At 34.7% G+C, this 26,966-nt stretch overlaps 2 protein-coding genes across 5 annotated transcripts; both read right to left on the reverse strand.

Moving 5' to 3' along the window:
- Positions 1–174: 174 nt before the first annotated feature.
- On the reverse strand, positions 175–5,770 carry LOC105258826 (carcinine transporter). Of its 2 annotated transcripts, XM_020029864.2 has the most exons (11): positions 5,641–5,722; positions 4,750–4,962; positions 3,972–4,145; positions 3,526–3,629; positions 3,177–3,331; positions 2,860–3,028; positions 2,221–2,469; positions 1,552–1,766; positions 1,174–1,355; positions 788–966; positions 175–510 (listed from the first exon to the last, which is right to left on the reverse strand). In XM_020029864.2, exons 1-11 carry the CDS (start codon positions 5,701–5,703, stop codon positions 300–302), a joined length of 1,914 nt encoding a protein of 637 aa, XP_019885423.1. In that variant the 5' UTR covers positions 5,704–5,722; the 3' UTR covers positions 175–299. The 2 variants fall into 2 exon arrangements, with proteins under 2 accessions (XP_019885423.1, XP_025267419.1); XM_025411634.1 differs by lacking the exon at positions 4,750–4,962 and having other exon boundaries at positions 177–510; positions 5,641–5,770.
- LOC109609712 (importin subunit beta-1) lies at positions 5,767–20,363 on the reverse strand. 3 transcript variants are annotated; one of them, XM_020029863.2, is made up of 7 exons: positions 20,135–20,363; positions 19,602–19,660; positions 19,340–19,522; positions 18,555–18,908; positions 18,318–18,467; positions 16,269–18,130; positions 5,767–5,945 (listed from the first exon to the last, which is right to left on the reverse strand). In XM_020029863.2, coding segments are annotated over exons 1-7 (2,670 nt in total). In that variant the 5' UTR covers positions 20,196–20,363; the 3' UTR covers positions 5,767–5,944. The 3 variants fall into 3 exon arrangements, with proteins under 3 accessions (XP_019885422.1, XP_011268652.1, XP_011268651.1); XM_011270350.3 differs by lacking the exon at positions 5,767–5,945 and adding an exon at positions 15,621–15,681; XM_011270349.3 differs by lacking the exon at positions 5,767–5,945 and having other exon boundaries at positions 16,265–18,130.
- Positions 20,364–26,966: the final 6,603 nt, after the last annotated feature.

The raw sequence follows: 26,966 nt of genomic DNA on the forward strand, positions 1-26,966 counted from the left end.
GATTTTATTACATTCACAATATTAAAAAAAAGATATTAATTAGAGCAATAATAGAGAGAGCGATATAATTTTTTTCTGTCAAGTGCGATTTTTACTAAAATAACATTTATTTAAATTAAAATTACTTCTTTATATATATGTACTTATAATTGTATATAATTCAATGATTTTATAAATCAATAAGATAAAAGAGAAAATGAAGTAATTTTTTAGTTAGCATTGGAACATATTTAATTCACAAATGCGAGAAAGAAGGATAAAAAGATTTTAGTAGTTTTTCTTTTTGATTAGATTCAAAATTAAAACCAATAGGTCATCTTTATGGTCCCATCGGAATCGCGTTGGGTATCCATCATGCTAGATTGGCGAACTAAACGGCGAACATTCGTCGTGCTTGGCCGTTGTTGTTCCTCCAAGATGGACGAGGCAAATGGCACTTCAGGTACTTCGTGCATCTCTACTGTTTCTCGCATCGACAAGTCTTCGTAAGAAGTTGCAATCGATGATGGTCTGTGGGAAACACATATTTTAATAAAGTTTAAATATAAATAAAAATAAAAAAAATCATTATAGATCTAAAAAAATACTTGTACATTATTAAAATGTAATTTTAAATTTAATTTTTTTATACAAAACATTATTTGTTTTATTTATTATGTTTTGACTTTATTTACATTCTTAATAAATTAGAATTGAAGAGATTTTTTTTGGGAAGAATAAATCAAAATAGCAGCCTAATGTTTTACGAACTAAAAATTCCATAATTAATAATCTATTATCAGTGTACTTTGTCGGGATGCAACGGATGCAATCCGCGCACGTCCAATTCTTGCCAAATAATTCTCCTTCTTCAATAGTTTGCGGTAGACGATGGTGTAATGTTTCTGGTAACCGCAATCCGGACACGCCACCAATAACTGAGATGGCACCCAAAATGACTAAAGGCAAGACAAGATTCTCTTTCCCCTGAAAAAATCGTAAATATTCTATTTATTGCCAAAATATAACTCGTAATGATAAATAAATGCATACATTTCGTTTCTAATAAAATCAATAAGATATTAAATTATAATAAGTCAACAAATTAATTTTTTAATAACTTAATAAATATTGTAAAGAGATACTTTTTATAATTATTACTAAAATAGAATTTAAACAGTAATGCAAACTCACAAGATATGTTACGAAGGGTATAATGATGAGCCCAAGACCGCTGATATATGTAGAGAAACCAATGGCAATTCCGCGTAATTGCGTGGGATAGAGTTCTCCGGCAAAAGGATAAATAATTAAAAAGGATGCCGATATTGCAGACTTTGATATGAGAAATAATACCAAGGTCTCCATGACAGCATCTTGAATAAATTAAAAATATTAATTAAAATTTAGAGAGAGAAGGAGAGAGAGATATTAAGTTCTCTTTTCTAATATATCAATTAACTATTATAACTTCAGCTTTCAACAATATTACTACATTGCACCAACCAACTAATTACGTTGCTGTTCTCGTTAATTAATTAAGTCATTAACTGATTGATTAACGATGCGTACCAGGTGACAACAGCACCGTGGCGATACACGACACTCCAGCTACAACCATGCACAGGCAAAGAGGCCACCGGCGGCCCCATCGATCCATTAGAATCCAACAAGCGATATAACTGGGAATCTCAGCGAGGGAAGAAAAGAGAAAACTCAGATGTTCCTCATTTCCTAATGCTGGTCCATAATAAGAAAGGCCAACATACACCATATTGTTAGCAAACCTAATAATAAGATAAAGATCCATTTACTCATATCAAATAATCGCCAGGGGAAATAACTATTATAAATTATTGTTAACGTTATATATATATATATATATATATATATATATATAACGTTAACAATGTGTATATATATATATATATATATACAATTCTAGAAATCGAATCAATTTAAAAATAAATAATTACTAATATAATATATAATATATAAAATCAATGGATTTTAATCTATTGATTTTTTAAATTGACCATAGAAGGAATTAATGTTTGTGAAGAATCGTATATTAGAAAATTACGAATAATTATGCGAATCTTTCCTTTAATAAATAGATTATGATATTATGAATTTGAAATGGATGTAGAAAAAGAAAAGAACGATCATCGCTATATAACTTATCGTGCTTTTTTGCTACTTTTAAAAAATTAATAGGCGTGTTTCTATGCTTCAAATTACCAGTTTAAAGTAATAAGACATGTCTTGAGACGCATATTCGGTGTTTTAAAGAGCGAAAGGACACCAGGTCCGGTTCGCAATCTTTCCTCTTCGCTCTTTGATCTCGACATTGTCATGCGTTGACGAAGTTTTTGCGTGAATGATGCCGGGAGTTCTTTGCCATTTACCCGGGCTAGAGTTTCGAGAATATCATTAGCTTCGCTTAAGCGACCTTTTGCTAATAGCCATCTCGGTGATTCCGGTAAAAACCTGTAATAATTTTTGCTATTCTCATGTGTTGACAAAGAATAAATTAACATTCTCATGTGCTGAGAAAAGATAAATTAACATGTCATGAGAAAGGATAAATAATAATAAGATAAAAATGTTTGTTATATCACTCATTGTCAGAATTATTTCAAAATTAAAAATACATGTTATCGATGACTTGAGTGAAAATCGTAAAGTTAAATTAAATGTACAAATATAGATTATTTTAAAATAAGCAGTTAATTTTATAGTATTCAAAAAACAAATGTTTCATTATGTAAATAATAATTCTTATATATTATATACAATCATGTAATTTATGTAATTTATGTAATCTGTGCCATTAGATATTTTAATTTATCATTAAAATTATATTAACTATTCACTCACCACCAGTAAAAGAAATAGATCAAGAATGGTGCACTCGTGGTTATAGCAAGCGTTCGCCAATCGCGTATTAAATAAGTAACACCTGCTAGCATGCAGAGACCCATCGTATAAAAAGTACAAGTCATAACTGTTACGAATGAACGATAATTTGGGCCAACCAGTTCTAAGGCTACAGTAATAAATTTATTAATAAATAAAATTATCAAGATCAACTATGAGTATTGGATTTAGAGATCTGATTAAATATTTTGATTACATTGATTAGCAGTATTTACCAGTGGCAAATGTTAATTGAATGTAAAATGTTAATTGCTTACAGATAATAAAAGGTATTTGATAAATGGCTGGTATCGTCAAACCGACGACGAAGCGTGTGAAAGCCCAAGTCCAAAAATCGTTTGTTATTGCTGTTAAAAAGCCGCCGATTATTAAAGTTGCTAGACACGCGAAGAAGGATAATTTTCGACCGATTCTGTCCAATAAAATAATAACATTTAAATATGATATTAAAATTAAACAGGATAAATAAATCTTTAAATTTAAATCTTTAAAATAAGCAATTATGTTCTAATTAATACAGAAAATATAAGTAAAATAAAGTAAAATTTCGATAAAAAAAAAGAAACTAAATTTTAATGAAAATCAAACTGTCAACTGAGTTTTTACCTATCATTTAATGTACCGAACAAGTATACTCCTATAGGGCCTCCTACATTAAGAGCAACCAAGCCAATCGTTGGATAAATCGCACGATCGCAAACGAGATCAAACTGTAACACGGTCGAATTTCTAATGTTAGCGTACGGTTATTAGTTCATTCTTTTACTTTTTTCATAAATTTAATCCTATATTTTAGAATTTCTTCAAATGAGATATTTCTAATTATCTATTTTTATAAAAAGAAACTGTAAATTATTTGTAATGTAATTAAATTTATATATCTTAATGCATTAAAAACGGACGAAAATATCTCAAATATAAAATTGTAAAACTCGATGCTTTTTGATGAAAATTTATTAAATATATTATTCGCGAAAATATTTAACTACGAATTTATAAAATTCAGAGAAAAATTGTACAACTTCTCTTGTATAATTAAACGCAAGACGTACATCAATAACGATGGACGATGTCACCTCCGAGGTCTCATATTCCCAACCATAGTCGCAGGGTACGATGGACCACGACATATTGGAGTATGTCCAAACAACGGAGTTGTTCTCCGTTGTCGTCGTCGTCCAGTCGATATCATATCGTGTGCATTGACTATAGGTCCCATTGTCGTCCTGCATTCATATTACATCTTTACAGTATCGCATCATGAGACATTATATGAATAATACATTCACTATGCTCGAGCCGTAAGAAGAATCGATGCGGGCGATCACACGTGACACAAATGGCAGGTTTTATTCGTCCCAATTTAAATTCTATTAGACTTGTAGGAGATTGCATACAGGTACAACGTTGCATTTATAGGGAATAATCCTTAAACGCTTCTAGCCTTGCTGAAGGAATGGCAAACTACAAAAGAAATTCAGAATAATTTATGCTGTTTAGCATGTTATCAAGCGCTAACTAGACACAATTGTAATTAAATTAAATATAGTGATTAATTAAATCTTAATCGAATTGATCGAATTTATATACAGAAAACAAATTGCGAGGAAGATGCACAATATTAAGTAGAAGAGGGATACATCAACAAGATAACTACTATCACATATAACGTTGAATATACATGGAAGATACTGATCAATCGCAACTGAAAAAGTAGATATAATACATCAGGAGATATATAATCAACTCGTTAATTCCTACAAGTCGATAATTGGAACGATGCCGCATTTATAAATATTGATGAGCTCTCTCTACTGACATCTGACTCACAGGAATAGCGAGATGCTTTCTGCGTGCAGCATCCATATGCTCCAGATCCGGTATTTTGCACCAATGCGGCGGTGTATTCGCCATGAATAACTGATTGAAAGCGCAAAAACCACAGGGCAGACATGCCGGCAGACATACCAACCATAACAACTGCTTTTGATAACGACCAAATTCGCCGACGATCGGCAGAAGATCATCGAGATCGAATCTATCCTACGAGATATCCCATGCGAATTGCGATTACTAAGAAGGATTACTCTATTGCTGTTGCATCTGTATTGGCGAATGAGTTATGAATTTTCAAACTAGAAGATTGGCAACTTTTTAATTTTCAATATTAATTTTTTAAATATTATGTGTGTTGAAAATTATTGAAATATAATTTACTAAATTGAGTTCATCATAGTTTACTAAACTAAGTTTAGTAAAACAAAATTAATTGAAGAATATTTATAATATATTTCAATTTTATTTATAAAATTTTATAAATGCTTAATTTTCGAAAAATTTTGAATCGCTTATAAAAATTATTTTCTGATATTTTGGAGAATAATCAACATTAGATTTATTCCCTTCAGAATCTATGATTCAACAAAGGGGCAGAGATGTAGAGTAACAAGCAACACTGCTATTGGAAATTTTCTCTTTCAATGTAGTTTTTTCAATGTCAACTTAGAAACTGTAAAATTTCCATTTTCACAAAATGGTTCAATTATTGTTCAATTAAGAGAGATTACGAAAGTATACGAAGAACTAATGCCATTTCTACCGTTAAATTTCGCTTCCATATATTCGATGCAGAATAATATGCATAATAATATAAAATAATCAAAAATTGAAATAAAGATAAGATAGTTTTGTAAAAATAACAATAAATTTTTTAATACTTACGTTATCTTCCACGACTTTGGTATCATCGACTCGTGTGGAGCTGTTATCATTTTGTCTATCCATTTCGATGAACTTCGACTTAGTCCCACATTATCGAAAGCCTCGATGATACCTTATAAAGGCGTCACGTGTCGTGCATTAGCCTCCATCCGTGGATGAATGTAATCGATGTGACGCGCGTTGCATCGTCTTGTCCGTCTTCTTCCGTAATAAAAATTCGAGAGAATGATGTCTCTCGTAGATTTGTAAAAAAATGCACCATGCACCTTCAACGATTTCGGCGACGATTCGCCGCACTGCGTCTTCTATTAACAGGACACGCGTCCAAAACACGTTAATAAGTTCAAATATCCTTTCAACTGCCGACTCTGATGTTTGCGTATTTTTGCAATATTTTTGCATCGGAATTATTTTAAAATATAAAGAATGTAAATTTGTAATCTACCTATAATCTATTGTTCAAAAAATACAAAAATATATGGAATATAAATAAAATTTTCTTTCAGAATTTAAAAAAGAAAATATCAAAGATCTTTACATGATTAAAAATTTTCAATAATCACGGAAAGATCAATGCAAAAACAAACACAATTAAATATCAATCATTATATTATACATATAATACATAATTAAATTAAACCACGTACATCTCTTTTATTTAAAAATATGTGTAAAAAATATATTTATAACTGTAAATAATGACACTTTTAAACTTGAAATTACAATCAGCTGTACGCGCACTCTTGCACCGGATGAAAGAATGTATTGGAAATACGATAGACGGATAGTTAGTCTGTGACGCGTGTGTCGCGGGGTGTGCCCTTCTAATTCAATTGGGTTAAGGGTGCTTAAGAGAGATTAAGAATGCTGTGACACACACCGTGTTACGCACACACGATCTGACGACGATCCGATATCATCTTCATTCTCATTCCCTCCGGATGCGATTTTTGTTTTCACGTTATAAATTTTTAATTTCATTAGAAAATAATAATTTTTAAATTATATACTTGTCTTAATAATATCAAATTATCACGCGAGAATAAAAATTTAATGTAAATAATATACTAAGGACATATACTCAAAAATAAAATTAAGAAATAAAATTTTTGAATGCTTCAAATCTTAATGTTTCAAGAATGTTTTTTACACAAAATTTGATAAATATACAAAACAAATTTTCGAAAAAGTGGCGTAACAATTATGTTTGATATATTTGAACGGCGACTGGTAATAATGGCATCACTGCGTGCATACAGATTTCAAATGGAATTTATTTTCGGGCCATCGTATTCTGTGAGAAAAAAGAAAATCATGAGATAAAAACAGGAAGCAATTTTCGCATTTTTCGCCGATTTTTGAATCTTATTTTATCTCTCATACGCATTCCTGTACGAGATCGCGAGCGCTTTTGTCGCATTTTAAAACTCGCGTCTCCGAAGAAAGACAAATCAAACGATGAAGAAATAGCGGTCAAAATGACTCGATATTATATGGCACTGTCGCTTGGCGATTCGTATAATCTTGTCTCTCGCATTCACCGGTACAGTCAGCCACATTAATGTCTTAATTGATATGCAATCGAATTGATTCTGTACAATGTAACGTGCACAACATATCGTGCGTCGAGCGAGCGCCCAAGAAAATGTCTTCGCGATTTTGCGAAAACTTTCGACCGATTGCGCTGCGTTTTTTTCTCCGTGTGTCGTAGGGGCCTTGAGAGGTCTATCGAGCGATCATTAATGTGACCGATTATACGCTAGACACACTTCCCGAAGACTCGTCCTTCAGTCATTCCACGATCGCTCTGGCACTCACATAAGCGATGTAGCCGAAGTCACATTATCGTTGTCAATTATAAATCTCCACAGGAAACACAGTCTTCGCAAGCACCACATGACTGATTCAAACCGATTCGAATAGGAATAAAATGATAACGCAATGCGATACACGCACCACGTGAATATGCCGCACCCTCTCCTGAAGTCTAATCAGTTCCTTGCGATTGTCTCGAAAACGGAACTTACAATTAAAGAAAAGCGAAAGAAGAAATATTATATTTTTAAAGAAATCGGATTATAATTGGTGCAATTTAGGTCATTCACTTTCCTAATTTTTTAATACAACATATAAATAAATGCTAAGATATCGATAATCACATACACCCACACATATGTAAGATATAGATTTTGACATTTATTCAGATAAAAGACCTATTTTTTAAATAAACAGAAAATAATTATTTGCACAAATTCAAACAAATAGATAAAGTAATAATTCTGATACATTATCAATTTCGAAATTTTATATAAGACACACATAAATATATTTATCCTTAAAACGCCTTAATTTTTGCGTATTGCTTTCACTTGGCTCTTTCGAAACTTCTGATTAATGGGATTAAATAAAATAACCGAGCAAATGTTCCGTACAGTTCAAGATTTTTGATGGATTTTCGTTAGAAGATATATACTTCGTATCCATTTTATCCAAATTTGAATCGCACATCTAAATATCTAACTGTATTAAAATCTTTTACATTTGATTGCCACACTATGTTATCGCCAAAAATGTTTTGCGATAACACACAAAACGTTTCTTAACGAATAATTTTATTTTATCTGATATGGCAGCCGGTCTCTTTTTTTCAATTGTAAAAAATGCATTATATTACATTTGACATATTTATGTTCCCTTTATAAAAATTCCCTTAAATATACAAAATAAAATATCTCTTCTGTGACATCACATTTCTCAAAATAGCGTAATTTGTTTTTTTTTTTCTTTTTAATTTGATCATACATTAAAATTGATAGCGCGATCGCGGACAAATTTAGTGCATTTCCCTTAGCTCGATTCCGATCGTAGGCGCAAAAAGGACATTGAATTGAGCAAATATTGATGATTACATCCGATCTGCGAAGGTTACGTCACTCGAAAATCGGCGATTCGATTATCTCTCACGTCGCGAGAGTAGGCCGTGATTTCTGCTCGTCGCGAAGCACCAATAAAGATTTATCAATGTTCTTATCACGCCACAAAAAGGGCTTTATCCTACAGAGATCGGCGGATCGAGTGCCAGGAAATTGCTTGAAGGAGAGGGTGGAGCAACGACGACAGGCGGACGTCCACATTCAGCATCGTCCTCTTTATTTCTCTTTTTTTTTCGCTTCACCCACGCATATATAGGTCGCCTAGAGACACATTTTTTCTTTCCACCATGCGTCAATTATAATTATCTTGGTCCGATCGCCTCTCGATCGGCAGCAGCACTCGGCATCCTCTCATGCGCAGCGCATCAAACGTCATCCACGCACGCAGCTGTTTTTTTGTGCTTTTCTTTTTTATTTTTTTTTATTTTAATTATTTCGCCCACTTCGTCACGGTGGTGGCGTCGCTCTCTTTCAGTATCTCGAGAAATATTATAGATCGCAAGGTATCTTGAACATTTTAACGCGGCGGATTTTCGTATCGTGGCAATTTCACGAAAGCGAGAGAGATCTACAACGAATTTCAGCTACGGAACAAATGTTTTCTTTGGAGCTATCGTGCTATTGGAATTTTCGTTCGATACAATATGTAACAATTAATTACTATGGAACACGCGATTTTTAATTGACGGATCCCAATATCGATAATTCTCTTCAGAAAGCGTGTGATGTGCGAAGAAAAGACCTATCGTTTCGATTGCAATTTCTGCGATTTATAGTGTTCGAGGTAGAAGTCTCTCTTTTGATCATCATGAATTAAGAATAAAGGAAAGAAAAAGAAACTTTACACTTATACACTTATATTTCGTCGCCACCGCCGTGCGATATCAAGCGCATCGAACAACAGATTTACGTTGGGCTCGTGTTTCGCGACTCGATCGTTAAAAAATATTATCGAAAATATTGTCTCGTACATACAAGGACACCGCAGGCGGGCAGCAAGTCGCGAGGACGCTTGCGAGCCCGCAGGATCACGTGAAAAATTCAAAAGACAACCACAATTACTATTTATTTACTGTATTATTTGACTATTATTTAGTGATGTAAAAAGTATTTAATATGCCTAAAAATTTCATAAAAATATACTCTATATCTCTCATTAATAATTATAATTAATCACAAAAAATAAATACTATTAATCTTTCTCTTTTTTGCATTGTTTTCAATATCCGATTATATAACTTTTGGCGCCACAAAAATACATTTACATGAATAATATGTATTATTTATGCAGAGTTAGTTTTAATAATGTAAAAATGACATTTTCAGAAAATTTTTCATTGATCTTGTAGGCTGACAAGCGGCGCGATCCGGCCCGCCCCGCGATACAAAATTTATATTTACTTTTACACGTTTGCTTCTTGCCTCCGTTTCTTCAACATCGACGATCCATTCTCCTTTCTCGAACATGACGCCGCGATTCACGACGAATCACGAGCCAACCATATTATCATCATCAACATTCTCATCATTATACCATCATCCTCAACAGCAACATCAACACCAATATCATCAGCATCACTAACATCTCTCCCCGATCCGCTCCTTCAATCATCGATGCATCCTTGATAAATTTCGCTTCTCACTTACTTCACAGCGCACATCATCACTGATACAGCGTAATGCACACGACTTTTTTAAATATACTACGTAAAATACGCTCATCACGTACGTTCGCTCTAGTAAGCATCGCACGCACTCTAGGAGTCTCGACGATGAAAAGGTTAAACAACTAATTAGTCGACAAGAGTCAATAAGTTGCTTTGTCGTGCTATTATGGGTTTTAGGCTGGCTTCGCGAACAAGAAATCCCCATCGCTGCGCATCAAACACCTTTCGCCGCAAGGAAGGACATTTCACGTAGTTTCCTCGAGATCATTATAAGAACTTTTACGGGGCGGAAATTATATTCCAAAGAATGTATTTTGTAAATTTTTTTGCGCGAGGAAAATTTTTCCCGATGACTTACAGTGAAAATCTACAGAGCGTCAGAGCCTGATAATTTTTACAGTTAATTAATACCTCCCTTCTGTTATTCTTCTATCTTTGAAAAGAATCTTTGGCATGCAATTGTTTGGAATATATAGACTCATCTCTTTTATCGCGGATCTCCCGAAGCTCTGTTAAAAGAAGTTTTAAAATTCTTGATTACAGAATCGATCGAGGAATTTTTAATTTACAGAACAAGAATTAATCGTCCGATGAAGATCTCCACAAGTTGCGAAGCCAGCCTTACGGAGCACGGTACTCGCAAGCGGGCTTTTCTTTGCCGACGATCCCGATGTGTGCGTTTCAGGCTCGATCAGGTTGTCGAGATAGAGGGAAAAAGGAAGGATTTTGATCGTAGGATATGCTAAATCAGGATCGTCCGTCAGAAATCCCTGCGATCGACAAAAGAATCGCAAAAGATCGCGAGGACCGTGCTCTCTTCAGGATAGAACGTCGATCCCTCGCACACGAGAGTCTCTCTCAAAAAATCACAGTCGCATATACATCTATTATTTTTTCTTTTTTTGTATCTCTTGTCACTTAATTTTCCGCGATCTCCCTCTCGTTCTCTCTTTCTCTCTCTCTCTCTCTCTTGTTTCTAGCATCAAAAAATTTTCGATTTACCCATTCACCAATGAAAGTTCACACTTCACTCTCGCATTTAATTTCTTCTCTCTCTCTCTCTCTCTATCTTTTTCCCCCTATTTTATTTTTTTTCAATAAATTCGGCGACGCAATTCGCGGCAATTTCGCGCCAGCATCGAGACAATTTTTTTAAACATGATTCAGTATTATTATTATAGATAAATACAATATTTAATACATTTGGAAATAACAATTAGAATCATAATTATAAATATAGTTTTTAGCATTCGATAAATCTCAGAGAAAAAGAATCAACAATTTTATTATCAAATATTTAAAGATAATTTAATAAAAAATAGATTATTTTTGTTTTATGAAATTTTTTATTTGAAACAAACAGAATTGCATAATTTCAATTTTTCAAATTTTTAAAAAGAAATCAAGGCTAATTTTTTTGGTTACAAGTGTATGGATAAATGTAATACTATTAACAAAAAATAAAAAATAGTGAATATATACAGTAAATTATTACATTTTTTGAAACCATACAATTTTTGCTCAGATTTAAAATTCCATTTAAATTTCCTTTGTTAATGGTAATAAAACTCTAGATAGGTATATACCAATTCAGAGTCGATCAATATTAAAATCACAACTGATTTTCAGATCGTTGTAAGCTTACAATTCAGATTACAATACCAGATTGATTTGAAGAAAATTATCTCAGTAAATTCAGGACGAGGCTGCGAATTCCGGCGACCGGCACACACAGAAATTGCAAATTTTCGATCACAAATTAGAAAAAGAGCGATCGAATTTTTTGCAAGATGCGGAAACACACGCACCGCTGTCCTCTCCGTCTCTCTCACTTTCATTCTCTCTTTCTCTCTCTCTTTCTCTTCACCTAATTTTCGCTAAGTGGAATGTATAAAAGAAAAGGATCTCGCGCTCTCTTATCGAAAGTTCATCGTAATAAGAAAATTCGCCATCGATGATAATCATATTAAAATGATAAGTCATCGCGAAATAATATCGGCGAAATTTCGGCATCACATTTCGAAAATAATCGACTTTCTTGATAAATATAAAAAAAAGTTACAGCAAAATTAATTAATATTGATTATATACGAAATATTTGAACGATTAAATTTGTATACGAGAATAATATGTTATTTAATAGATTTAAAATGTGTTGTAAAAATTTGGTATTATTTGGCGAAATTTATTAATTCAGAAAAAAAGCTGCTGCAGATATGTTCAACATACTTTTGAAAATCACTAATTATATGACAAATAATGTAATGTCGGCTTAGAATAGATATAGAATTGCTCGGATAAATATTGCCACAAGTTTGAAAACGTCTTCTTGTTTTCGCAACAAGTTTTATTTTCCGTAATTTATGAAAATCTCATCTTAGAAAAATAGTTTACCCTTCTCTTAGAGAAAAGTGATTTCAATATATATGTATATCTTCCACGTTATTAAACTTTGATATTATCTCGATAAATTTCAAATCGATGATTAGAAAGCTTGTTTACCGCTTATTTACAATTTGGCAATATTCATATAATCTGTTGAAGAGATAGTACATTATTATCACTATTATTATTAGCATTATTATTGAACGTAACAGATACATAAATAAAAAAATCGAATTAATATGTATAAATTTCTTATAAACAAATAATAGGAACAAACAGATTATTTTTCTGCGATTTACGAGTAAGAGGGGGGAGAGGAGTATCTAAAATATATATTCATTTTTCTCGTAAAAATCCGGATTGTGAAATATCGTGGCAATACTTATGCGGGATACTGTAATAATAAACGTCATTACGTCAAGCGTATTGTATGCAAAATAATCCATCAATATAAAAATTGTTTAAGCACGTGCGTGCTGTAAACATGCATCGTTGATGTGCGATGCACGAATTTTAGTTTTCGGAGATACAAAGATGTAGATCAATCAATGTGATTGTTCTACATTCGTTGCCTTGATCATCGAGCGAATGCCAGCGAAATGTATCTAAGAACTGTGCGTTTTCGCGCTGACGTTTGTCGAAAACATATACGCTCGCATTAATTAAATTGAAAAAACTTAAGACTTCTATGTTATACTACGTCACTATCTCCTTCACGCATCCCGAAAATTTGCGACAAGAAATAAATATACATATATATATATATATATATATATATATATATATATAATATATAATATATATATTTATATATAAATATATATATATAAAATATATTATATATATATATATATTTATATATAAATATATATATAAAATATATTATATATATATATATATATTTATATATAAATATATATATTATATATTAAATATTATATATATATATATATATATATATATATATATATATATATATACACGAACGAAATCGCTACAAAATAGTCAAATTACGAAAGAAAGTCCGGCATGTCCGCTGACAAAAGTATTTGGAATGCATGGCACTACCACAGACACGTTTCTCGACGACGACGTGACGTAATTCCGTGTCACGTTATTATGTCGCAAAATGTTGCTAAAAATCGCGGAGCGCGAAACAGATCCGCGCAGAGGCTGCTCTAGATGATTCTCACAAAACGACTCGCGGCATTGGCTACTCGTCATCAAAGATACGGTATAAGCAGAGGTAGAAATACACCACATGGTACTCGAGACATCCCGGTCGAACGTGGAAGGGTTCCTCGCGATTTCACCGCAAACGTAATTCCGTTCGGAGAAAAAGATCTTCTACTCTAAGCTACGCTTCTTTCCAAGCTACGACACTAAACTATATCGATTACCCGTTTAACAGTATTCGGCTTGTTTAAACGCGATCACGGTAATTTCTCAAAGTCCCGGTGATCCGCGAGACTCTCTCATCGTGTGGGAAAAAGGATAAATGACAGGCAACGCGTAGCCAGGAAGACGATCTCACCCAGACCTCGAGAGTGACCCAGACGTCTCGCGAACAGGGAAGGAAGGAACGAGTGTTTAAAAAATGTGGACAAGCCGTGCAGCGGTTGTTCCAAATGGCAGTGCAAAGCTCCTCGTCTGCGGCGTCACTCTTGAGTACCGTGATCGCGCAATTTCATTGATTTACTAAAATGGTTGCACGTATATCGACCGGTTATAAAGACTGATAAAGGGGAAAGCGGACATAGGATAAGATTGGGGATTGTTGAGCGCTCAATATCACTTGCTCCTACGGACGTTCAGGCCGGACGAGGACTTCGGTACAACTAAATCACTTATGCCAGCAAAATATTAACTTTAATGTTTCAATCAACAGCAACAGACATTCACATACGGGGAAAAAGTAACATACGCATCATCTCATACTATTACACAACAGATTACGGATTCTCGCGTAGCACGATCGGACCAGGGGTCATCTAGTTTTATGAGTTTTACAATCTTCCTGACCTTTCGCATTCAGTCTCTCTTTCTCTTTCTCGCTGTCCATTCATTCTGCTGCATAGGAAAGTGATACTCTTTTATATATACGTAAAATCTAAGCTTTATAGTTGTAAACTGCGATTCAAAATTTGATGCACATCATTGAAAAACTCGGCAAGAGCTTTACAATGAGTCAACGGCGAAAATCGCCGTAAATAAAACACTCTCATACACACGTACACATGCACACGTCCACTCTCTCATATCACACATACGTAACATGCATACATACATTTTACTACATTTTTCATACATTTTTCTCGTATTTATCATGCTATCACTTTATTTCAGAAATTCTCCCTGAGTCTTTCGCTCTCATTTTCTCTCCCCATCATTCACATATACATATACGTCTATATATATATATATATATATATATATATATATACTCTCCGTCCAACCTCTCTTGGTGTTCCTGTCGCGCTTTTGGCATCTCACTCTCTCGCATCTTCTTCTGCTCATTTCTTTCACGTGATCGTCCATCGAAGTCATCCTCTTTCTCTCCTCGAGATTTAATATCTCAATCACGCGAATAGAAGCCGCAGATTTGTTCGTACCAGGCATACTTGCAATCATCTCAGCAAACTTCTCGCTTGGTTTTGATTCATTCATCAGCAACATTGCATTCTTCATCATTCATTGTCGGCATCCGGCAGACAGGTACTTATTTTTTTATTCTCTCTTTGTCTCGCGTGCTCTCTTTCTTTCTCTCTCTCTCTCTCTCTCTCTCTCTTTCTTTTTTCTCTCATTCTCACTCTCGCTTTCTCACTAAAATCCCTTTCTCTCGTATCATATGGGCTGCATTCAACCGATTATATCGATAAAATACCGTCGCCAGATAGGGACAAGTGCAGACTCATCATTCCATTTCGTCATCATCGCTTTGGACTCACGCACATCCATCAACTCGCATCCGCACCATCCAATCTTGTTGTCTTTGTATTGTGTTTGATAGCTTTCTAGTCAAATCAAATTGCACGACAGTACAACCGTGGGGCGATCTGTAAACAACAAAAGCGAGCCAAATATCAGTCACCGTCGCTCATGGGTGCTTTTTCTTTTGGGGAGGGGGTTTCAAATCGCGTACCAGAATATCCGAGAAACAGAAAATAACGCTACAACGGAAAGTAGCATTTCTGTCAATATCAAACAATTCTTGAATCATATACTCATGTGCGCGCACTTTTTCTCTCTCTCTCTTCTCTCTCTCTCTCTTTCTCACTCTATCTCTCTTCTGCCCTCCTCCCCCTTCTTTCTTTCGTCCTATCCTATTATCACCTATCCCCGTTGTGAAAAACTCGTTCGTTAAAACTTCATAATATCGAAGCATACGATAATGTGCATGATAAAGATGAAGAAAGGAGCGCGAAAAAACGTGAAAGGAGGAGCAGCAAAAGTAACCAAGATGAACTTCGTCGCTCTAAATGAAATAACGAAACTGAAATACGAGTTGGAGAAGAAACTCAAAATAAAATACGGTGTTAGTGCATTGCCCATTAAAATGATTTCAAATTGCATCGAGATCATTGCGACGAGTAATTAAACGACGTTTAGATTTTAAAAGAATGTAATGAGATACAGTACTCACCAACTGGACGTAGCGTTGGCGAGATTCTTGAGCTTCCGAATCTCCTTCGCAGCCCAAGTCGCCAGCTGTTTAGTTTTGTGAGTTCGCGACTTCCTACCCTTAGCCAATAGCTCGTTAAGCGGGTCAGTTTCCACCATGGGCAACAATTTGACTCCAAACACCATTACGAGATCACCCAGTAGGCCCACTGCAGCTGACACATTGCCGTCAGAATGCTCGCGGTCCTGTGCTATCGAAGTGATGAATTGTATAATAAACGGCACGTGCGGCTCGATGAGAGAAATAGCAACATCTGGACAATTGTTTGCATCACCGCGGAGACCCTGGACGATGCCAGTATAAGCTTCGAGTACGCCCTCGCGCAACTCATTCAAATAATCGATCATATCATAATCGCTCCTATCCACGTTAGCCTGGGACGCTTGTACTAGTGTCTGCAATACGACATCTAAATATTTCTTAAACTCTGGCCCAATACTCATGGCGATGTCGCCAAAAGCCGAGAAGATCTGCGGTTTAACCGATCGATGGACGGCATTGTTGCTGAGATTTTCGAGCAACAGCGTCATGATTTCATCGCAGTAAGGTAACATTTTGCTCTTCAGTGCGCGACAGATATCACCAGTAAGACCGACCGCAGCACAGCACACCTGGTACTCGGCGTAATTTTTCAAACCAAGACAAAGGTAAGGTTTAAATGCTTCCATGTATTTTAGAAAGCCTTCACCCAATACTTCAACTAGAGTCGAGACCGCCATGAGCGCATCTTCTTGGACGCCGCCTGACTTACATGAATTCGAATTGAACATGGATAGCAAAGCGGTCATTATCACATCGGATATCTGTGGTGCATCCTCTGGAGTGACTTTACGTAATACGGACTGCAAAGTTGCACAGAGCAGCGATTGCAGATCATTGTATTGGGCGCGATCAGAATGGCTTTGTATATGCGACTCCATTTGTAATACTTGCTGCAATCGCTCAAGTATCACCATTGTAGTCTTCTGTACAGTTACATAACAATCGCGCGGTGAATTCTTCACCATCTCCATCAGAGCCTCATAAGCAGCAGATCTTAGATTTGCTTGAGCCCCATCTGGCCTATCCGTTGTTTCCAAGAGTCGTTGAATAATAAAATCGAAGTACTGTGACATGCAATATGTTTCTGGCTGAGTGGCATCTTCGCTCATTTCAGCAGATTCGTAACTTGCTTCTGCTAATCCTGTAAATGCCCAGCATACATTGGCAGCGACACGCGGTTCGGCTTTCAATCCGTTCACCAAGGATTCCAATAGTGGTTTCAGATAGGTTTCATTGATTGCGGCATCTGGAATCATCTCACATATACGGCCGAATGTCCATGCTGCAGTATCCCGAACGACCACACTGCTATCGTACATCAGCTCAATGAGAGTAGGCATAGCCTGCTCCACTAATGGTTTCAATGTGGCAGGTTCTAAACCACCGAGAATCGAACCAAACGCCATGAGAGCTGCATCTCTGTACCTCCAGTCGGGACTCTTAATGTTGTCCTTGACGAAGGGAAGAACGAATGGAACGATGGATTCCTCGCAGCAACTGGAAAGTAGCATCAAGCATACTCCGGCGGCTTTTGAGGGATTCCAATCGTCCTCATCATCGAACTCCTCTTGCTTGGTTAATTTTTTCATCAATACCGGTACAAGATATTGTAAAGCTCCTTTAGCATAATGTCGCGAGACTTTTAACGGCGGACGACCTCCTTCCGATGCCTCTCCTTCTTCCATCGATAAGTCAACTTCTTCGTCAGATACGTTCGACCAAAATTCTATTCCCTGAAGTGCCACTTCATCAATGTCGGATTTCATAGCTTCTAAAGTAATCTGCAAACAAATTTATCAATAATTTCACATATACGTTACAGAAAGATGATAACTTGGAAACTCAAAGTTATTTTTCGAAAGAGAAATAAGACAACTTTATTAACGAAATATCTTTCTTTTCTTTTACTTTCAATATCATCTAATATTGTAATTGTCTTCTGGATAAATTAATCGAATAGAAACTTACAGGAAACAGTGCAGGAGCCATATATGGTTCCATGTATTGATAATACAATGACATAATTTTCACAAGACATTGTAACGCAGCCACTCTGATCTGAGTATTGGTAGACTGAGTGGCCTCGCACACAACTTCCATTATAAAGTTTCGTTCTGTCTGTAAGTATGATTAAAATATCAAAACAATAGTTATCACAAATTATATAGTAATTATAATATAATATAATATATGTCCAATACTAACCTCCTTCTCAAAATTTCCTTTAGTAAATTCTAGAGAATTATACAAGGCGCTTGTCGCTGCTAGTCGAACATGATTTGATGTACTAGAACCCTTCATACCGTGAATGATAGCAGTGAGAATTTCATTTGATTGCGATACCAGCACTTCACTTTCAATCTCCTGACAGATATATCCAATAGTTTCTAAAGTGGCCTCTTTCATCATTTCGGTACTGGACGGGTTGACAACATTATTGACTAACAATGGAATTAATTCGCTCCATTGTCCCACAGGCAATTCGGCAACAGCAACGTAAGCGACGCATTGCGCCGCAGAACTTGGCCTATTGTTTTCTGTTCCTAACGCTCCTAAAATCTGCAAATATAAATATCCCACATATTTGTTATATAAAGGATGTGACATGTTTTAGGAGCTTGACACGCCATAAAATTTTATTTCTTAATACGCAGTGTAGTAAATCTTTCTAACAAATACAGTTCAAAAAATATTCCAGATATCCACACATACGGAGAGAAATATTCCAGATATTTACACACGAGAGAGTTTCTATCCTATTTCAGATTATCTTAAGCAGAAAGATAAACATACATATATAAAAATGAAGATAACAAAAAGATAAAAAGAGCGAAACATTTTCTTATACAGGTTCCTGAGATCGTAGATAAATAAATCCTATATTATTTTCTAATTTCAAACAAAGATGAAATACCATCTGCTCCATAAAAAAAGACGATAGATTGAAATATTAATACTAGAGCACACGATATAGGAATGACATATCTTACATTTTTCTTGATATAATCCCTGGTCTCAGCAGGGATGGTGAGCCAGCGCTGCTGGTACTGGAACTTCATCTCGGGATCCTTGGAGGTAAGTTGGTTCTTGAGCTGTAGACCCGCTGCCATGCGGGCCACGGGGCTCGCGCCGACTGTGACCAGCACGGCGCTGAGTCGTTGCACGAATTCATGCTGAGAAAAAAGGCAGAAGCGAGATATAAGACAATGTTCTTCCTGACGATCATTCTAATCGATCGCTTCGGTTACTCACGAGATTAGAGTCGGCCGCATGCTGCAGAAAAGTCTGCGCTGCCAGGAGCTCGTTCTTATCTGAAAGGCAAAGGCGAGGACGTATTAATCACGTGCGCAAGAATCGACAAATTGTAGGTTAGAGAACGTCGCTCGGAAGGCGCTTCGTGTCGCGAGCAACCGTCCAACGAGACAATACTTTTCCGGCGCCGAACAAAGCGCCTAGCAACAGCACGACGGGGCGCGATATCGCGCCTAAACGCGTGCGAGATGGCTCGCCGTCTCGTCCGGACGAGGACGACGGGTGCTCGCGGGGTCGGGGGATCCCGGGGAAGCCCGTGATCCCGAGGACGGCGAGCGAGCACGTTGCGCGGACGAGAGTTTTCCGAGCGGGGATCGCGACGCGTTCTCTCCCGGATCCCTCGGGCGATCTCGCCTCCTCGAGATCGACGCTGGACGCGTTTCCCGGGATCCCGGGAGCTCCTGGGAAAATCCCGCGGCCGGTTTACGCGAGACGTCGCCGACGACGACGACGGAATGGCTCGGGACGCTTACCCGACGAGACGGTCCTCTCGAGGAATTGGATCAGCTGCAACGTCGTTGGATCCATCTGCATGGCTGACGGCAAATCGATATCGTTCTCGGCGCGATTCCTTCACGAGTCCCGCGATCTCGCCGCGAGATGTGTGTATATATATATATATAGTTTACGCCTGTTCCGCGATACGAAAGTTCTCGGCGCAACCGGCGGATATCCACATGTAGCCACCACCGACTCAACTGCCTTCGACTTTCCCCCTACCCTGCACACCCACTTCCTGTGCTGGCGGCCTGTTCTCCTCCCTCTCCTTTTCGCGCTCGAGATCCGCGGCGCGATTGATCGTCCCCTCTCGCTCTCTCTCTCGCGTAAGGTTCCTTTGCACACAACGTGCGGCGCAGGGATATCCCTTTGACGTTCACGTGCCCGGATCTACGCAGGAAGCAAGTACCGGGTGAAAACGAGACCTGGACGCGAGGAAGGAGGCGGAATCGACGCGATGACGGTTCCGCGAGCGGAGCTATCGTCGTATTTTTCCATCACGATCGTGTCGTGTTTTCCCGAGCGCGGACTACTTTGTCGAGGCGCGCTACTGACGCGCGGCGCGCATGCGTCAGCTGATGCGCGCGTCACCTGGCACTGCTCGCCAGCAACCTCATTGGTCGCGCGTTCGTGCGCAAGATTAAACCGTTATGTCGGTGGGTCTTTCGATTTGAGATGCGCCAAATAAGTCGCGGTCCCTTCAATCTTCCGTGCAAATCTTCGTTTTCGCGAATACGTGCTCAATTTACAAACGTCCGATGCTGTTGTCTGTTATAATGTTTGCTGTGTACACATATTACGGTGAGTTATTGTTAAACATTGATGATTAAGAAAATTCTAGAAATTTACACTAGATATATAAGTACCTGATATTAGCTAGTATACTATATCTGATACTATTCCGGAAACTAAAATGTCGGACTATTCCCTTTTATCTGCTGCGAATCAATCTATTGTACAAGGGCTAACTTCACTGTATAAGTTATTATTATACTTTTTAGTTCATATCTTATAAGAAATATTATGGAAAAAAAAAAAAAATATATATATATATATATATATATATATATATATATATTGCATATATCTCAGCTCTATCTCTACATATGTATATAATAAAATACATAATGATCATTTTTTTACAGATGAAGATGTATGTGTGAATTTCGCACATTCACATCATTTCAACTCGTACAACGTAGAAAGATTATACAGATACATTACAGGTATGTTGCTACAAGATTGCAAATATTGTGCAATATATATGTTGTATGTATGTACGTATATATTACTGCGCAATACTGACTTTTTCTTTTACTTATTATTAGACTTGTTAGTTTATTTTTCAATATTAATATCGAAATTATATTAATATTTAAATTTAATATTGATGATTAAATTAATTTAATATTGAAATTAAGAATAAATAAATTTTTAGTTCTTTAAATTCTTACTTGAATATCTTTTTCTAAACGTGTATAAAAACAAATTTTCAAAAAAAAAAAATGTATAAGCAATAATGCATATAACTTAATATATACGTATAAATTAACTAGATATATGGAATTATTTCTAAGAATATTTCAAGTTGACATATAAATTTCTGAGAATTTTAGAATTCTTAATAATATTGATATAATTATTATAAAAAACATCTGTCATAAATATTATATCTAAGAATATTTCAAGTATATATATATATATATATATATATATATATATATATATATACATCTGTCATAAATATTATAAAAACATATGTAATTATATATTTCATATACATTAATATTAGTAACAATCAGTATTATCATTTGCAATTATCCAGATTAATTTATTATCGGTACAGCACTTGTATAAAGAATTTACAATTTATTTATTACAATTAAAACAATCTGGACAACATCTGGACAATGTCTGGATTTCGATTTGTTCGCGTATGTAAATTTAAAAACCGGTATTAGAGCTATGACCAGGTGTGCAAAACTGTTCTTTGTAGGATAGATTAACGTAAAAGTTGTCCTTGAATTAAAATGATGTCGGATGCATTTCCAATTTTTATAGACAGGCAGAAGAAAAGGAGGGAGAGTGAGGGGATTTAGTAGAAAGGGCGCGAAAAATTAGCCGACTGATCGTTTTAGTAGATTTAATGAAACGATATACAGAATACATTTGCTTTCGTAATGCATCGCATTCTCGCCTGCCTTACCATCTATATCACATGTCAATTTTTTTATTTATAAAATATAATCATTATAATTTTTTTGTTCTCACGTCTTGCCTTTGAACTGTCTCCCTTCGTCATTTATATCGAAAGTATATATATATATATATATTTATATGTGTATATATGTATATATATTTATTTATGTATATATATAATATATATTCAATTTATTTGTATATATCTCTCTGTATATTTATATATTTATATATATTATTTTCATTTTATATATTTATATATTATTCCAAGCGAGAGGAAATTTATGTTGCGGCTCGGCACAGAATTAAAAAACGAATCAGGCCGGAAAGAAGGTGTTATGAATGTGCGCGCACATGTATGTGTATATATATATATATATATATATGTGTGTGTGTTAACATTCGAGTACGGTTTTACACAGGTGACATATTATACGTTATCCGACGATTGACGTATCGTATGGATGAAAAACTTGTCGCCAAATATTTTTCTCTCGCAATTTTTTATATTGCCAGCCGCTCAAGTTACATCTGTTGCATACTTTCTCTCTATCTTTATCTCTCATGCATCAACCACATAATCGCATAGCGAGATCACATAATCTCGCGATGCAATTAATTATCACCTCATCCTCAATTCTCATGGCTATCGATATTTTCATCGATATATTCGTCGCTTTCATCGACTTTCCCTTTCATTAATTTATGATTAATGCATTCAATCATTTGCATAATAGTATATAAAAGAGGAGAGGGGAAAGAAAGATCGATCTATCAAAAGATCTAATGTTTTTTTAGTCTTCTTACAACATTTATATGGACGTTTGTTGGCTGCTATTCACATTGTCTCTTTGGTTATGTGTGTAAACATGTGCATTAATTTAGTGGATTTATTTTCGGTACCCTCATTTCTCTCTCTCTCTCTCTCTCTCTCTCTCTCTCTCTCTCTCTCTCTGCATGATGTATATATCTATATCTATATATATATATATATATATATATATATATATATATATGGTATATATATTTCAAAATACATTTGTCATACATTTATAAACGCGTTTTTTTGACCGAGCATGTATGTGTGTGGGTGCGGACATTCATACAATAGAGTAAAACAGTGAGAAATTAAGAAGTACAAAATTTCATAATTTAAAACAAATTTAATTAATGTTTTATTAAAATGAATTTATCTTGTTTAATTAATTTATTAAAACAAGATATTTATTAATATAAAGACTATAACATTTATTAGATTTAAAGTTGGAAATTTTTACAATGATATTAAACTCACAGATATTGAAAAATGTGTAGCGAGAAAATTGTTCTATTATTTGTAAAAAGTTATATTTATAAAACAATTAATTATGTTCATGTTTATTTCGATTTAAAGATATAGTTAACTATGATTTTTATAGTTAACTTTAGTTTTTTTTTAATTTTTATCTTAATAAAGGATACATGTTTCTCTTAATAGTGTGATTATAAAAGTGAGAAGAATTTCTACAATGCACAGATTAAAAAAATTGCTCTATACAATTTTGAGAAAAAATTCAAATTACATGTTAAAATAATTAGTTCTTCTTCAAAATGATATAGAGGAAGTCTAATAATTTGTGCATGAAGAAAGCGCTATGAAAAACTAATCTGGAATTTATTTAAGAAATTTAATAAATAGAAATCTATATTTATATATATATAAATCTTAGATGTAATATACTAACATAAATCTTAGAAATTTATGTAGTGCATTTGTATACCATATGTGACATGTTTCCTTTCTAACTGTAATTACCTTTCCATCATTTTGATGAAGAACTGTGCGACAAGTTCCATATTGTTTCCACCCTGTACATGAACAATGTCTGTCGTTTTACGAATCAGCAATAGATATAGATAAACTCAGTGTTGCGACATCGATCGAAATAATTTATTAACAAAATTTCGGAGTGAATTTGAAAATAATCTGTTGATCGAACATTTATTGTATACATCGATGAAACGGGGAGAAGGGTATAGATTTACACCTAGCGGAATTGACTGTTATTTTGTTACAATAATGACAGATAATCAGTTTAAACAACAAACATTGGGACGATTTTGTTCGTTTCGTCGTGAGGACGATTTATTGTTCACGCCCAAACGATCCGACCTTGTCCTCCTCCTCTTCTCCTTTCTTTCGCATTTCCTTCTCTCTCGCCTGTTTTCCTTATGACAATTTCTCTTAAAAAATAATTCGCCGCAGTGCTAAATCCAGAGATGATTTTTCGCGATTAGGAACAGAAGATCGGTCTCGCGCTTTCATCTTCGCTTAAATTCTCGTTAAAAAACGATACATATAGGAACAAAAAAAATATAAAATCTTCCTTTCCTTAAGGAAAACCGAAATTCTCTTTGCGGTTTTCATTTTAGTCGAGCTTTTTGCGAAATCTCGATCCCGATTTTTCTACGATCAATAATTCCTTTCTTGAAATCTTCTCTGAACTTGACACTTTATTCGCGTGGACCAGAAAGTCAATCCTTATATTCGAGAATCCTGTTAATACATGAGGACTGATATGAGAAGAAAGTAAGGCAAATCTCAGGCAAAACGCTTGTTCTCGAGGATCCCAATTGCACCGAAGCATTTCTTATAAATGTGAAAATTTTCGTTTTTTGTTATATCGATGCCACGCATATCGATGCCAATGTATTGCTTCATTTTTTTTATTATTAACATCACAAATTATTTATTTTTGTCATCTTCGTCTCCCGGAATATTTTTTTTGGCTACATATCTAGTCCATTATTAAATACTTATTTTCGCAATGGACGGACGAAAACATTTATATTTACCGAAAAGACATTATTTTGTAAATATTTCAATCTCAACGACTAATAATATTGTTCCTATATGCCTAAAAATATTTGTTATACTCTCTCATAGCTATGTTAAAAGGCTTTTGTCGAAAAATGTTCACTTTTAGAAATTCTAAAGGCAAGACTTTACATTTCTAGAGTTCTTCAATCACGATAGAATTATAATCTTATTTCTCACATTACAAAATATTCTGACAGAACATTGGCACCAATGGCTTTTGGCATATTTTAAACAAGAATTTTCCTATCTTATTACTATCAATTTTGCAGGGCGAATCAGTTTCCTTCAAACAAACGCTTTCGAAATTTTGTGCCCTTTGCATGATCCTCGAATGAAGAAATGATATCGACGCTCTGGCTTGTATTATCCTAATTTCGATCGCAAGGGTTGCCCGAGCCATTGCACCCTCAGATCCTGTTTACCTTGCATTCTTACCGGGCATTTTGTCTTTTGAACACTTGCACACGTATTTATCCGCAAACGTGGACGTACTATTAACGAATCATTTGATACACGGAGAAATATTCTTTGTGGCAATTTTGTGAAATCATAGACCCTGTTTCATTGGATATCTGTATTTTTACAACGAAATCAAATTTTACGCGCTAGAAACAGAAATTATTAATTTCTTTGTAGAAAGAGTAATTGAAATATTAACTGAATTGACTATATCATTCATTGTTATCATATCGCTAATATTTAATACACACATGACATCACGCATGCCATTTAAGAGTTGTCACGTTCATATCGTCTATAGTAACAATTGTGCTTGCTATATGTGATAAGTATATTAGAGCACGTAATTTTTTTTTAATATTCTGAATATCTTTTCTAATTCATTTTTCAAGAATGAATATATTGATCAATATGAATATATAAATCAATATTAAAATTAATGAATGTATAAATCAATATTAAAATTAAATAAAAATTTAATTTAATAACATTACATAGTAATATTACAAACCAAATATGTAAATTTCCTTTATATTGTGTTAAAATAATTATGATGAATCTATTTACTATTGGAAATCATTCTTTTATAATTATTAATAAATAACAATTACTAGAGAGAAAGAAAGAGAAAGAGAGAGAGTTAATTCTTCACGATCAATATTCTTTTATAGATTTGTACTCGGTAATTAAATATTATTGATCACGATTTTTGAAGAATGTATGATGTTTTATATGTATATAAAGTTGGTATACAGGGTGTTTCAGACCATCCGTATCATTTAAAAACTAGAGAAGTAGTTATTTCAAAAAAGTAAAAATATTTTCTTTATAAATCGGGTGCGCTCTATCGAATGGTGATATTTTCAATTTCTGGTGCCGGCCGGAAATAGGCGATTCAGACCGGAAATGCATTTTTTTAAATGGAACCTCCTATTTTTCATTGCATATTCTTGTAGCTTACCTCGAGAGCTTTCCAAAACTCTATAATAAATTATTTTTCCATGAAGTACTTTTCGAGTTATGAGGCTTGAAATCATTTCTTAATTTTACATTAATCATAAAATATATTGTAAAATATTCATTTTTCAATTATCTTACCTTAATATTTTTATGTACAAAATAATGAGAGGAATCAATTGGTGTAAAGAAAACATAGTTGTTTCTAAGAAAAAATATGTAATTTGCAATTAACAATTCCATATTTTTTCTTAAAAACAAACTGTATGCTTTCTTTACACCAATTGATTCCTCTCATTATTTTATACATAAAAGTATTAAGGTAAGATAAT

Source organism: Camponotus floridanus, unplaced genomic scaffold (genome assembly GCF_003227725.1).
Source record: "Camponotus floridanus strain SB8 unplaced genomic scaffold, Cflo_v7.5 scaffold41, whole genome shotgun sequence".
Classification (NCBI taxonomy): Eukaryota; Metazoa; Arthropoda; class Insecta; order Hymenoptera; family Formicidae; genus Camponotus; species Camponotus floridanus.